At 40.3% G+C, this 13,110-nt stretch overlaps 1 protein-coding gene across 1 annotated transcript in view; it reads right to left on the bottom strand.

The window, feature by feature from the left end:
* Nucleotides 1-469: 469 nt before the first annotated feature.
* Nucleotides 470-13,110, bottom strand: part of LOC129017019 (gametogenetin-binding protein 2-like) — a 102,745-nt gene continuing 90,104 nt past the window's right edge. Inside the window, 5 exon segments of the mRNA XM_063655567.1 lie at nucleotides 470-680; nucleotides 1,274-1,380; nucleotides 4,033-4,160; nucleotides 4,163-4,228; nucleotides 5,344-5,440. Of these exon segments, the coding sequence (XP_063511637.1) occupies nucleotides 470-680; nucleotides 1,274-1,380; nucleotides 4,033-4,160; nucleotides 4,163-4,228; nucleotides 5,344-5,440 (609 nt within the window).

The raw sequence follows: 13,110 nt of genomic DNA, 5'->3' as shown, positions 1-13,110 counted from the left end.
ATTTGTATCTACATTATCAAAAACTGGGAACAAGCTGAAGTATAAAAGGGGGAACAATTTAACACACATCAGTAAGAATGAAACTTGTTTATGCAAAAACAGAAAATATAAAATGATGTTTGCTAGGAGAATAACTATTAAAAACATGCCCACAAAGACTGAACACTAATATACAAAAATTAAGATAATTCTATTATAATTTTCTCTCATTTCCTTCCTCTAGTTATATTAACATGTTAGATTTCTTTTCAGTCTACTAACAACAACCATATGCCACATCAAAAGAATTATCCTGACTGCTATGCTACTGGGTTGAGATAGGTCTGTTTTAATACAAAGCAGCTTCAACTAAGAGCCGTAAGAATTACTACGCAGCCAAGCCTACAAAGGCAGTCCCAAGAAACAAGATGGAACACTCAAATAGCTATCCTTCACTTTCACACTGACAGCTTGTGTTCTTCCCCACAGCTTACCTGCAGGCAGGGTCAGGGAAATTCAGAATTTCACAGGAGAATATGGAAAAATGGAGAGCAAGACATAAGTGAATGGGATGCACTGGTGAAATTTCTCTTACTGCAATATCACTAGCAGCTTTGTAAGCCACCAGGCTGTTCTCTGCTGCCTCCTTCCTGTCATTTCCTGTGGCAAATTCTGCCAGATACCTGTGGTAGTCCCCTTTCCTAGATGTAAACCAGGAACAATGACTTTTAAAGTAAAATAGCTAAAATTGTTCTATATAATATAAAATATGTGACAAAAATATATGTAACAATTAACAAGTGTACTTCAATAATTTTAAACACTCTCAAGAATATTTGGCTTCATTTTTTTTCTTAGACATTTCATACTATTTTCCTTATTAAATATAACCAAAAATCCCACAGAAATTAACTGAGGAGCCTCTAAATATCAACAAAACTATCGCTTGATAGACTGGAATTAAACAAGCAAGTGGTTCCAAGGAATGGCACAAGTGTATTAATCATAAAATAAAATTTCTACATGAAACATTCAGCCAGCACTGTGCAATGTGTGGCCGTTTGGGGGAGGGGAATGAGATAGGTCCCATGAAAGCAAAGCAATATAAATAAGTAAAGCAAAAGCTAATGCATTTTTATAATAGCCTGACCATCTTTTTATTCCAACATCAACTATCCATCTAACATTAAACAATTATTTGTAAATAAAAGTTGGAAACCTACATAGAAGAAAGTCATGATTCTAAAAAGGCCAACTTTTAATGTTACATTTTCCTTTCTAGTATAGAACCTACATTTCATAATAGAAAACCTTGGACTTGCCAGTGGTAGCTGCTGGAATGAGGTGTTTGTCCAGTGCATCCAGAACGTCACCACAGATTAACTTTAGCTCAGTCTCAACCTGAAAACATAAAAATAAATTTTAAAAAATCAGACTGTTTCAGTCTAGAAATTCTGTAAATTTATTACACATTCTATCTACCTCTGGTTTTGAGGAAGAGAACTTAGTATTAAAGAGAATTCGTATCCCTCTCCAAACTCCCTTCTTCCCTTTTGACACAAAGGCAGAGAAAAGCTGCCTCTCGGTTATCAAAAGTATCTTTTGCTTTCTGCATGCAATTAAGTGCTACACACACACCACCCCCTACCCCAACACCCCCTCACAATCCAACTACAAAATCAGCAATGACTGAAACTGAACACTGATGCTACTTGGTAAACGCTGGTCAATTACATGAATCTTTCACAAGGTAGCAACTATTGTGTCCATTTACTGGGGAAAGCAGAACCTAAGACATTTGCTCAAAGATCATCCCCTTAAAAGGACTTAATAAGCAGAGCTAGGATTTGAACCCAGGCAGGGTGCAAGTGGCAGAACAAAATTCAAACCCAGGCAGTTTGCCTTCAGTACTTACATTCCTAACAACGTTGAACAGGCAATCCCTTTAGTGGAAGAGATCCAAAACTAGTTAAGATACCAAAAATCTATGGACCAAAAAAACTATTGCCACTCATCTCTATTCATTTATAATGCTGAAAATGTACAGCACCTCTAAACGCACATACCCAGCTTGCTTCCTTTTTTTTTTTTTTGAGATGGAGTCTTGCTTTGTCCCTCAGGCTGGAGTGCAATGGCACCATCTCAGCTTACTCCAAGCTCTGCCTCCCGGGTTCACACCATTCTCCTGCCTCAGCCTCCCGAGTAGCTGGGACTACAGGCGCCACCACCATGCCCCGCTAATTTTTTTTATTTTTTTATTTTTTGTATTTTTAGTAGAGACAGGGTTTCACCATGTTAGCCAAGATGGCCTCGATCTCCTGTCCCTGTGATCCTCCCACCTCGGCCTCCCAAAGTGCTGAGATTACAGGCATGAATCACTGTGCCCGGCTGCTTGCTTCCTATTTTCTATGAACACATGGCACTACCGTTGAACCTTTCTAGGTTCCTCTCATGCCCCTGGAACCTCCTTTCCACTGTAAAACATTCTCTCACTCTTTCTTCCATAATTGCATTCTTATCTTAGCTAAGCAAAAGTGTTTTCTGAATCAACTATCTCCATGATGACTTTTCAGATAGAGACTGCTGTAGGAGACGAAAGGTTTCCATGTTCTCCTAGCTCCTCACATACTCAATGACTGCTCTCCTGTTACTTACTCCAAATCCTTCCTCCTCACAAGCCGATATTCTACGTTCCATTTCTCAGTTTCTGTCATCAATAGCTCTCTAGGCCGTTCTCCTACATTCAATGACTATCTACAGCCAACCTATCCAATACCTGAGATCACACCAAGGTATGGTGTGGCCACGTTCCATTCAACAGAGTTCTTTGCTTTCTACTCCAAGACTTGCACATGTCCATACCCCTAACTGTGCTGCTCCATACTAGAAGTCTTACACTGCAATGCTCCACTCTTGGCTGTGGCTTCCTCTTTTAGTTCTTTTTCTCTTCTTGTTTCTACTTAGGGACTCATCAAGACATCTCCTCCCTCCCTCCCTCCCTCCCTCCTTCCTTCCTTCCCTCCCTTCATCTCATCTAAGACATCCAGACTGGAACTTTTCACATCTTCTCCCAGTGTATCAGTTGCTCTCTTTGCTTCCTGCTTCCCTTTCCTAGCTAGCCCAAGTCCCACAGTGTAGCTCATGGACTTCTTTCTTCAGCACTTTCAACTTTCTCACTTCCTCATTCCTCCAGGACACAAAACTTGTCTATTGGTCATCAAAATTCTTTGACCCAACACATTTCATGGTAATGGTAACATCAACCCCAGCTTACAACTTTATTTTTAGGGAGAGGGTCTCACTTTTTTTTGCCCACTACTGCAGCTTCCAGGAGAAAAAGTTATTCACCTCTGCCCTGAAATATTCTGTAGCCTAATCCAAGAGAGCAAAAGATAAAAACCTACCAAGATATAAAATGTGTACTTCATATACCATCAAGTGAGCACTAGGCTGTGACCTCAAATGCCAATGACTATGGCCAAATTACTGACAGACATACCCTGAGAACTAAGCCAGACACTCAAAAGAAACAAGCCTCCCTTTTCAGAGACATTTTCTAAAACTATAAAAATAAAAGGCAAAAATTAGGACATATTCAGGTGACAACAACTTCCTTCCCCCTGACAATTTATGTTGTATAAAACCTAAAGATTAAAAACTATGACATTGGATAAAAAAAAAAAAAACCCTGAGTCTTTCAATAAAAAGAAGAATGGAACAAATTTAACCAAAAACACTAATCATTTTTCTTGAAAATACAGTAGTTCCCTTTTATCTGAGGGGGATCCATTCTGAGACTCCCCAGTGGATACACTGAAACCATGGATAATACCAAACCTTATATATACTATGTCTTCTTCTATACATACACATTCATGGTAAAGATTAATTTGTAAACTAGGCACAGTAAAAGATTAATAACAGAACAATTATAACATACTCTAATAGAAGTTATATGAACGTAGTCTCTTTTTCTCTCCAAATATCTTATTGTACTGTACCACTGGTAACTCAAACTGTGGATAAGGGGGGACTGTGGTACAACAGTCTCACCATTTGCCGGTATTTCCCAATCATTTTTCGCTTGTCTTCTCCTCCTTTGTTTCCTTCTTTCTGTTCAAGGCTGCTCATTATTCTCCAGGAGGCTCTTGTAGCTCCAATCACATTCTTATATGTAACAGGAAGTTTCTCTCTTCAGCTGTCAGCTCTACATCCATCCCTGCTAATTTCTTCATTGGCTCCACCATTTCTATAAGGGAAAAGCAAAATCTGTACACATGCAGAATTAGCACAACATGGATGCTGCCGAAGGGTTTTCTGCCTGTGTCCTCTGGAGCGGTGACATCACATCCCCCCTGGACAGGAACCCATTAAGCAACACTTGGCGCAGTCAAGCAGTGCCACACCAGAATGTGGGGACCAGTGACTTCAGGGAGTGCTGGGCAGCAAGCCCCAAGGTCTTCAGGGTGCCCCAGGGCCTTCCTTGGAAACTGTACTGCCGTCAGTGCCCTGGCACCATGGGCCTGTGATGAGAGTGCAGTCTGAGCGATCTACACAATGCCTTCAGGGTCGCTCTTCCATCGTCCTGGTGAGGAGCACAGCCCTGATCCATGCAGGCCTCCTGACCCACACCCTCGTGTTCTCTCCCAAACACACTTTCTTATCTGTTCAATATGGGCAGGCTGAGAAGGCTAAACATTTCCCACATTTTTAAGTTCTGCTTCTCTTTTGATTATAAGTTCTGTCTCTAAAGCATTCCTCTTTTCTTTCATTTTCCTAGAAATATTTAAGAGAATGAAGCTGCTCCTTCAATACTTTGCTTAGATATTTCTTCTGCCAAATTTCAGGTTCATCACTCGCAAGTTCTGCCTTCCAGAAAACACTAGGAGCACAATGCAGCCAAGTTCTTAGTCACTTTACAAGCGTCACCTTTCCTCCAGTTTCCAATAACATGTTCTTCATTGCCATCTGAGACTTCATCTGAATGACTTTTCCCTTCCATATTTTTATTTTTTTAAGAGACTGGGTCTCCCTATATTAGCCAGATTGGTCTTGAACTCTCATCCTCAAGCAATCCTCCCGTCTCGGCCTCCCAAAGTGCTAAGATTCCAGGCATGAGACACCATGCCTGACCCGCTCCATATGCTACCAACATTCTGTCCAGCTCTCCTCTTCTGAGCCCTCACCAGAATCACCCTTCATGTTTTAAAATAAATGTTTCCTGTTGAAATGATTTTAGATATACAGAAATATTGAAAAGGCACTATAGTGTCCTCCTACACCTTCCATCCAGCTGCCCCTAATAATGACATTTTGCAGTACCGTGGCACAAAAGAAATTCAGGCCAGGTGTGGTGGCTCATACCTGTAATCCCAGCAATTTGAGAGGTTGAGGCGGGAGGTTCAGGTTCACTTGAGTCTAGAAGTCTGAGACCAGCCTGGGAAACAGGTAGACCCTGTCTCTAGAGAAAAGTCAAAGAAATTAGCCAGGCATGGTGGCGTGTGCCTAGTCCGACCTAATCAGGAGGCTGAGGCAGGAGGACTGCTGGAGCCCATGAGTTCCAGGAAGCAGGGAGCCATGATTGCACCACTGAAGAATAGAAAGGTAAATATTTGAAGTGCTACTTTATGCCACTAGGAAAAGCAAGAAGACTTTTAATCTTATAGCATCAGTATTAAGGTATACAGTTTTCTAAAAATTTATCTCTGCAGTTCAATAAGAAAAAATTCCTGCACATTATATTTGATAGAGCAAATAAAGAAAAAAATTTAAAAATTAAAGGAAATGTCAGTATTAGACTCATGCATTTTTCCAAGCATTACTAAAAAGCATCACACATTTCTGTTTAAAACACTTGTACCATTGCATAATTAAGTATGAAGGTGAGAGTTATTTGAGGTGTTTAAAAGTTGGTGGTACCACATCTAATTGGTGTAGACTAGATAAAAATGACTATAAAAAAGCTCAAATTCCATGCAAATGTAAAGATTATACAATCTTATTAAATTATTAAACAGACATTTTTTCCCAACTATCAAATGGGATAACATCATGTCTATAATTAGCAATAAGAAAATTCTATTTGCACAATCTTCGAAGTCCTTTTTTTAAATTGTATATACATCATCTCTCATTTAAAAATGAACATTTCTATATGCTTATTACACCTAGGAAGAAAAATTTTCAATCTTTTTCTTTTTTTAAGACGGAGTCTCGCCCTGTTGCCCAGGCTGGAGTGCAGTGGTGCAATCTCAGCTCACTGCAAGCTCTGCCTCCCAGGTTCATGCCATTCTCCTGCCTCAGCCTCCCCAGCAGCTGGGACTACAGGTGCACGCTGCCATGCCCAGCTAATTTTTTGTATTTTTAGTAGAGACGGGGTTTCACTGTGTTAGCCAGGATGGTCTTGATCTCCTGACCTTGTGATCTGCCTGCCTCAGCCTCCCAAAGTGCTGGGATTACAGGCGTGAGCCACCACGCCTGGCAAAAATTTTCAATTTTATAATCTCAAAATCTTTGTTAGTCATTAAAATAAATCAAAGCATTCGGCATCAAAGGATATACAGACACACACTCTTAAGTAATTCATATATGAGAACCAGAATATTAGAGGCTTAAGCTGCTCATTTCATAAGACAGGGGCCCCTTGTAGTATTTATTTTAAAAAGAAATAGCCCCATTCACAAGGGAAAGATAATAATTTAAAAATTAGAAACTAAAAGAAAAATAAAGAAGCCTTAAACCTTCAGTGTATGAATATCTACCATTAAAAAGAATGAGAAATAGACACTCGGGACATCAGACATACTGACCCTTCAAAGGAACATGGATACAAATATGTAACAGCCCATCAGATGGTACTAACACCAAGATCCTGTGTGACAGCAAGTAGTGACCAAATGTAAAGAATTCCCAAAGTTGTAATATATTTTTATGAATATATTTTATGAATATATTTTATGAATATATTTTCATAAATATATTTTTATGAAAGTTTTTATGTGAGTTACAAAACAGCCCTACTTCAGTTTTACTATTTCTCAGTAAATAAAAATGAAAATAAATAAATGGATAATAGTAATTAAACAGAAAATGAGAAACAAAGTGATAATCACAAAATGTATAATTGGTGCCAAAAATCCAATTAACTAAAGATGTTAAAAATATAAAGAGTTTCCTACAGATTAATTTTTCTGACTAAATGTATACCAACATTCACTATCAATATTTATATATATATATATATTTTTTTGAGACGGAGTTTTGCTCATTGCCCAGGCTGGAGTGCAATGGTGCGATCTCAGCTCACCGCAACCTCTGCCTCCCGGGTTCAAGCAATTCTCCTGCCTCAGCATCCCAAGTAGCTGGGATTACAGGCATGCACCAGCACGCCCCACTAATTTTGTATTTTTAGTAGAGACGAGGTTTCTCCATGCTGGTCAGGCTGGTCTCCAATTCCCAATCTCAGGTGATCCGCCTGCCTTGGCCTTCCAAACTGCTGGGATTACAGGCATGAGCCACTGCAACCGGCCTGGTTTTTTTTTTTTTTTTTTTTTTGAGACAGGAGTCTCACTCTGTTGCTCAGGCTAGAGTGCAGTGGCGTGATCTCATATATAATGTTTATTATAATAACAGCAAAAGGGGGAAGAGGGCAATGGAGCTTTACAGGAGAACACTGCTTTCTGCAAGTCTTTATCTTTTTGCTGGTAAAAAGTCCTGCCTCAGTGTTGATGCCTTCCGACTCACTGAGGTGGTGGTTGTGGCACTTTCACTTCACTGTTTTTTGTTTGTTTGTTTTTTAAGTAGAGACAAGGTCTTGCTTTGGTTGCCCTGGGTGGTCTCAAACTCCTGGCTTCAAGCAATCCTACTGTCTTTGAAAAGGTTGTGATTAAAGGTGTGAACTACCACATCCAGCCATTTTTTACAATAACAATGAAGTTGGCTATATCAATTGACTCTTCCTTTCATAAAACATTGCTCTGTAGCATGTGCTGCTGTTTGACAGCATTTTACCTACAGTAAAACTTTCTTCAAAATTGGGGCCAATTCTCTCAAACCTTGCTGCCACTTTATCAACTAAGTATAGGGCATATTCTACATCCTTTGTTGTCATTTCAACAATGTTTATGCCATCTTCACAGGAAATAGATTCCATCTCAGGAAAGCACTTTCTTTGTACATCTATGAGAAGATATTCTTTCAAGTTTGGCCATGAGATTGCAGCAATTCAGTCACATCTTCAGGCTCCACTTCTAATTCTAGCTCTCTTGCTATTGGCCACCACATCTGCAGCCTCCATCAAAGTCTTGAATCTCTCAGCCATCCATGAAGGACAGAATCAACTTCTTTTCAAACTCCCGTTCACGTTGATATTTTGACCTCCTCCCATAAAACACAAATGTTCTTAATGGTACCTAGAATGGTGAATTCTTTCCAGAAAGTTTTCAATGTACTTTGCCCAGATCCATAAGAGGAATCACCCTCTATATAGCAGCCATAGCCTTTCAAAATGTATTTCTTAAATAATAAGACTTTTACATCAAATTGACTCCTGGATGCACAGACTGCAGGATGGATGTTGTGTTAGCAGGCATGAAAAGAACATTTTCTTGTACATCTTCATCAGAGCTCCTAGGTGACTATGTGCATTGTCAAAGGCTTACTAATTGGCCTACATTCAATATTGCTGTGTCTTAAGGAATAGAGAGGCCTGAGGAGAGTAGAGAGAGTAGAGAGAGATGAGAGAACAGCCAGCTGGTACAGCAGTCAGAACACATACAACATTTATTAACTTCACCTCATAGTAACATCAAAGGTCACTGATCATACATAACCATAACAGAGATAACAATGAAAATGTGTGGAATATTATGAGAATTTTAAAAAGGGACCAAGAGTCACTAAGTGAGCATACGCTGTTGGAAAAATGAAACCGATAAGACTTGCTCTTACTCCAGGGTTGCCGCAAACCTTCAATTTGGTAAAAAAGAAGAAAAACCATGCAATTCCTGTGAAGTACAATAAATAGGAGCCCAATAAAATGAGATATGCTTAAGAAAAAAACAGATATGCTTATACATCTTACTAAAACTAAGTACAGTCTAGCAAGTTAAGATAAAGATAGTAAGCCCTACAACAACCACTGAGAAAATAACCCAAGAAAAATTGTTTTAAAAATCATAAAGAAGGCCAGGCCGGTGAGCCAAACACCTGTACTTCCCAGCACTTTGGGAGACTGAAGCAGGAGGATAGCTTGAGTCCAGGAGTTTGACACCAGCCTGGGCTATATAGCCTGTCACTGCCTGGGCTATATAGCCTGTCACTACAAACAAGAAAAAACTTAGGCATGATGGCATGTTGTTGCGGGAATTCAGGGACCCCGAATGGAGGGACCGGCTGAAGCCATGGCAGAAGAACATAAATTGTGAAGATTTCATGGACATTTATTAGTTCCCCAAATTAATACTTTTATAATTTCTTACGCCTGTCTTTACTGCAATCTCTGAACATAAATTGTGAAGATTTAATGGACATTTATCACTTCCCCAATCAATACTCTTGTGATTTCCTGTGCCTGTCTTTAATCTCTTAATCCCGTCATCTTCGTAAGCTGAGGATGAATGTCGCCTCGGGACCCTGTGACGGTTGTGTTAACTGCACAAATTGTTTGTAGAGCATGTGTGTTTGAATAGTATGAAATCTGGGCACCTTGAAAAAAGAACAGGATAACAGCGATGTTCAGGGAACAAAGGAGATAACCTTAAAGTCTGGCAGCCTGTGGGCCAGGCAGAAGAGAGCCATATTTCTCTTCTTTCAAAAGCAAATAGGAGAAATGTTGCTGAATTCTTTTTCTCAGCAAGGAACGTCCCTGAGAAAGAGAATGCATTCCTAAGCGGGGGGTGGTCTCTGAAATGGCCACTTTGGGAACGTCTGTCTTTTATGGTTGTAGATTAAGGGATGAAATAAGCCCCGGTCTCCCGTAGCTCTCCTAGGCTTATTAGGATGAGGAAATTCCCGCCTTATAAATTTTGGTCAGACTGTCTGCTCTCAAACCCTGTCTCCTGATACGATGTTATCAATGACAATGCATGCCCGAAACTTCATTAGCAATTTTAATTTCGCCCCAGTCCTGTGATCTCGCCCTGCCTCCGTTTGCCTTGTGATATTCTACTACCTTGTGAAGCATGTGATCTTTGTGACCCACACCCTATTCGTACACTCCCTCCCCTTTGGAAAATCACTAATAAAAACCTGCTGGTTTTGCGGCTTAGGGGGCATCACGGAACCTGCCGACATGTGATGTCTCCCCCGGACACCCAGCTTTAAAATTTCTCTCTTTTGTACTGTTTCCCTTTATTTCTCAGACCGGCCAACACTTAGGGAAAATAGAAAAGAACCCACGTGAAATATCGTGGGCTGAATTTCCCCCGACAACGTGGCAGTAGTCCCTGCTGCTTGCGACGCTGAGTGGGGAGGATCACTTGAACCCGGGAGGTTGATGTTGCAGTGACCATGACAGTGCCACTGCACTCCAGACAGGGTGACAGAGCAAGACCCTATCTCAAAAATAAAATAAAATAAAATAAAAATGAAAAATAAAAGAAATGAAAATGGTATACTAGAAAGTATCTATAGGTGGTATCCAACTTAAAATCATTCTACTTACAGTTTCTTAACTTTACCACCATGATACAAACCCGATACACATTAGTACTTTATTCTTTGCGATGCTGGGCAGCGGCAGCAAGCCACAACTCCCAGTCAGCCATGCCATCATGAGACTAAACAACCAATGCTTGCTTGACCAGTGAACCATGTATCCAGATGATTTTTCCCAACTGTAGGCTAATGTAAGCATTCTGAGCATATTTAAGGTAGGCTAGGCTAAGCCAAGATGTTAGATAAATAAGGTATATTTCTTTCTTTTCTTTTTTTAAAGAGATGGGGTCTCAGTATATTGCCTAGGCTGTAGTGAAGTGGCTGTTCACAGGTGCAATAATCATGCACTAAAGCCTCAAAATCCTAGGCTCAAAATAATCCTCCTGCCTTATCAGAATGTAAGCTCATCATAACTCAAGAAGCATCTGTACTTAAGATTAAAAAGGTAGAAAACAAAACAAAACAAAACAAGAACTAAGTAGTCATAAGAAAAAAAAACAAACAAAAGGGCAGGCTGCCAACCCAGGACCAAGGGGTAAGGCCATGCCAATGGGCCTAGAGAACAGAATATCAAGCCACAGAGAATTATTTTCAAGTCTCAGAACTGAATGGAATTTGTCCTGCAGACTTACAAACCTGCTTTAAGCCCCTTTTTTCTTCCAATTTATCTCTTTTGGAATGGGAATGCTTCTCTGCCTGTCCCACCATTGCATCTCAGAAATAGAAAACCTGTTTTCTATGTATCACAGGTTTAGAAATAGAAGTTTTTTTTTGTATTTCTGTTTGTTTTTTTTTTTAAGACAGAGTCTCGCTCTTGCCACCCAGGCTGGAGTGCAATGGCGCAATCTCAGCTCACTGCAACTGCCTCCTGGGTTCAAGCAACTCTCCTGCCTCAGCCTCCCGAGTAACTGGGACTACAGGTGTGTGCCACCACACCCGACTAATTTTTGTATTTTCAGTAGAGACAGGGTTTTATTGTGTTAGCCAGGCTGGTCTTGAACTCCTGACCTCAGGTAAGCTGCCCGCCTCAGCCTCCCAAAGTGCTGAGATTACAGGCGTGAACCACCATGCCCAGCAGAGATAGAAATTTTGCTTCAGGATTAACCAACGTCTTAACCCATTGCCAATTCAGACGATTCAGAAGATGGGATTTGGGACTTTCTGAGTTTATTCTATTCAGGTAAGATGTGAGACTTACTTATAGAGTTTACATCAAAATGGATGAACACTTTTGGGGGATATTGGGATACAGTGCATCTATTTTGTATGTGGAAAGAACATAAATTTTGGGGGCACCAGAAGGCAGACTGCTATGGGTTGAATTGTGGTCCCCAAGAAATGTATGTGAAGTCCTTAACCCCCAGTATCTTAGAGAGTAACCTTATTTGGAAAAAGGATCATTGCAAATGTAATTAGGATGAGGTCACATGATGGAGTAGGGCAGGCCCCTAATCCAATATGACTGATCTCCTAATAAGAAGATGGTCATATGGAGACAGAGACAAAGGAAGAATGGAAGGTGAAGATACAAGCAGAGATTAGGGTGATTAAAAAAAAAAAAAACCTGTCAATCATTGACACCCATCACCAGAAGCTAGGAGGCATGGAACAGATTTCCCTTAAGAGTTCTCAGAAGGATCCAACCCAGCTGATATCTTGATTTCAGAATTGTAGCCTCCTTAATTGTGAGAAGAAATTTCTGCTGCTTTAAGCCACCCAGTTTGTGATATTTTGTTACAGCAGCCCTAGGAAATGACTACAGGGGGTGTATGAAAAATTGGCTATGAGATGTTCATGTTTTAGAATTGGGTGATGAATGTACCCAGGGTGTTTGTTATATTATTGCTTACTGTTTTATGTATTTGACAATTGCAGAAAAAAATTCTTTTTTTTTTTTTTTGAGATGGAGTCTCGCTTTGTGGCCCAGGCTGGAGTGCAGTGGCACTATCTTGGCTCACTGCAAGCTCCGCCTCCCAGGTTCACGCCATTCTCCTGCATCAGCCTCCCAAGTAGCTGGGACTACAGGTGCCGGCCACTATGCCCAGCTAATTTTTTGTGTTTTTAGTAGAGATGGGAGTTTCACCATGTTAGCCAGGATGGTCTCGATCTCCTGACCTCATGATCCGCCCATCTCGGCCTCTCAAAGTGCTGGGATTACAGGCGTGAGCCACTGCACCTGGCCCAGAAATAAATTCTTAAACAAAATAATGTCATAATAAGTAGAGTAAGTATTAAAGTTTTAAAAGCAGAAACAAACAAATTAGAAAACAGTTGAATAAAATTGGAAATAGGCCCCAAAGCTGTTCTTTATATCAGGCATAAAAGAAATTATCAACGCCAGCACAGTGGCTCACACCTGTAATCCCAGCACTTTCAGAAGCCAAGGTGGGCAAATCACCTGATATCAGGAATTCGAGACCAGCCTGGCCAACATAGTGAAACCCCGCCTCTACTAAAAATACAAAAAAAAATTAG

This window comes from Pongo pygmaeus, chromosome 19, assembly GCF_028885625.2.
Source record: "Pongo pygmaeus isolate AG05252 chromosome 19, NHGRI_mPonPyg2-v2.0_pri, whole genome shotgun sequence".
Lineage (NCBI taxonomy): Eukaryota > Metazoa > Chordata > Mammalia > Primates > Hominidae > Pongo > Pongo pygmaeus.
This window is presented reverse-complemented; position numbering and strand designations above follow the sequence as displayed.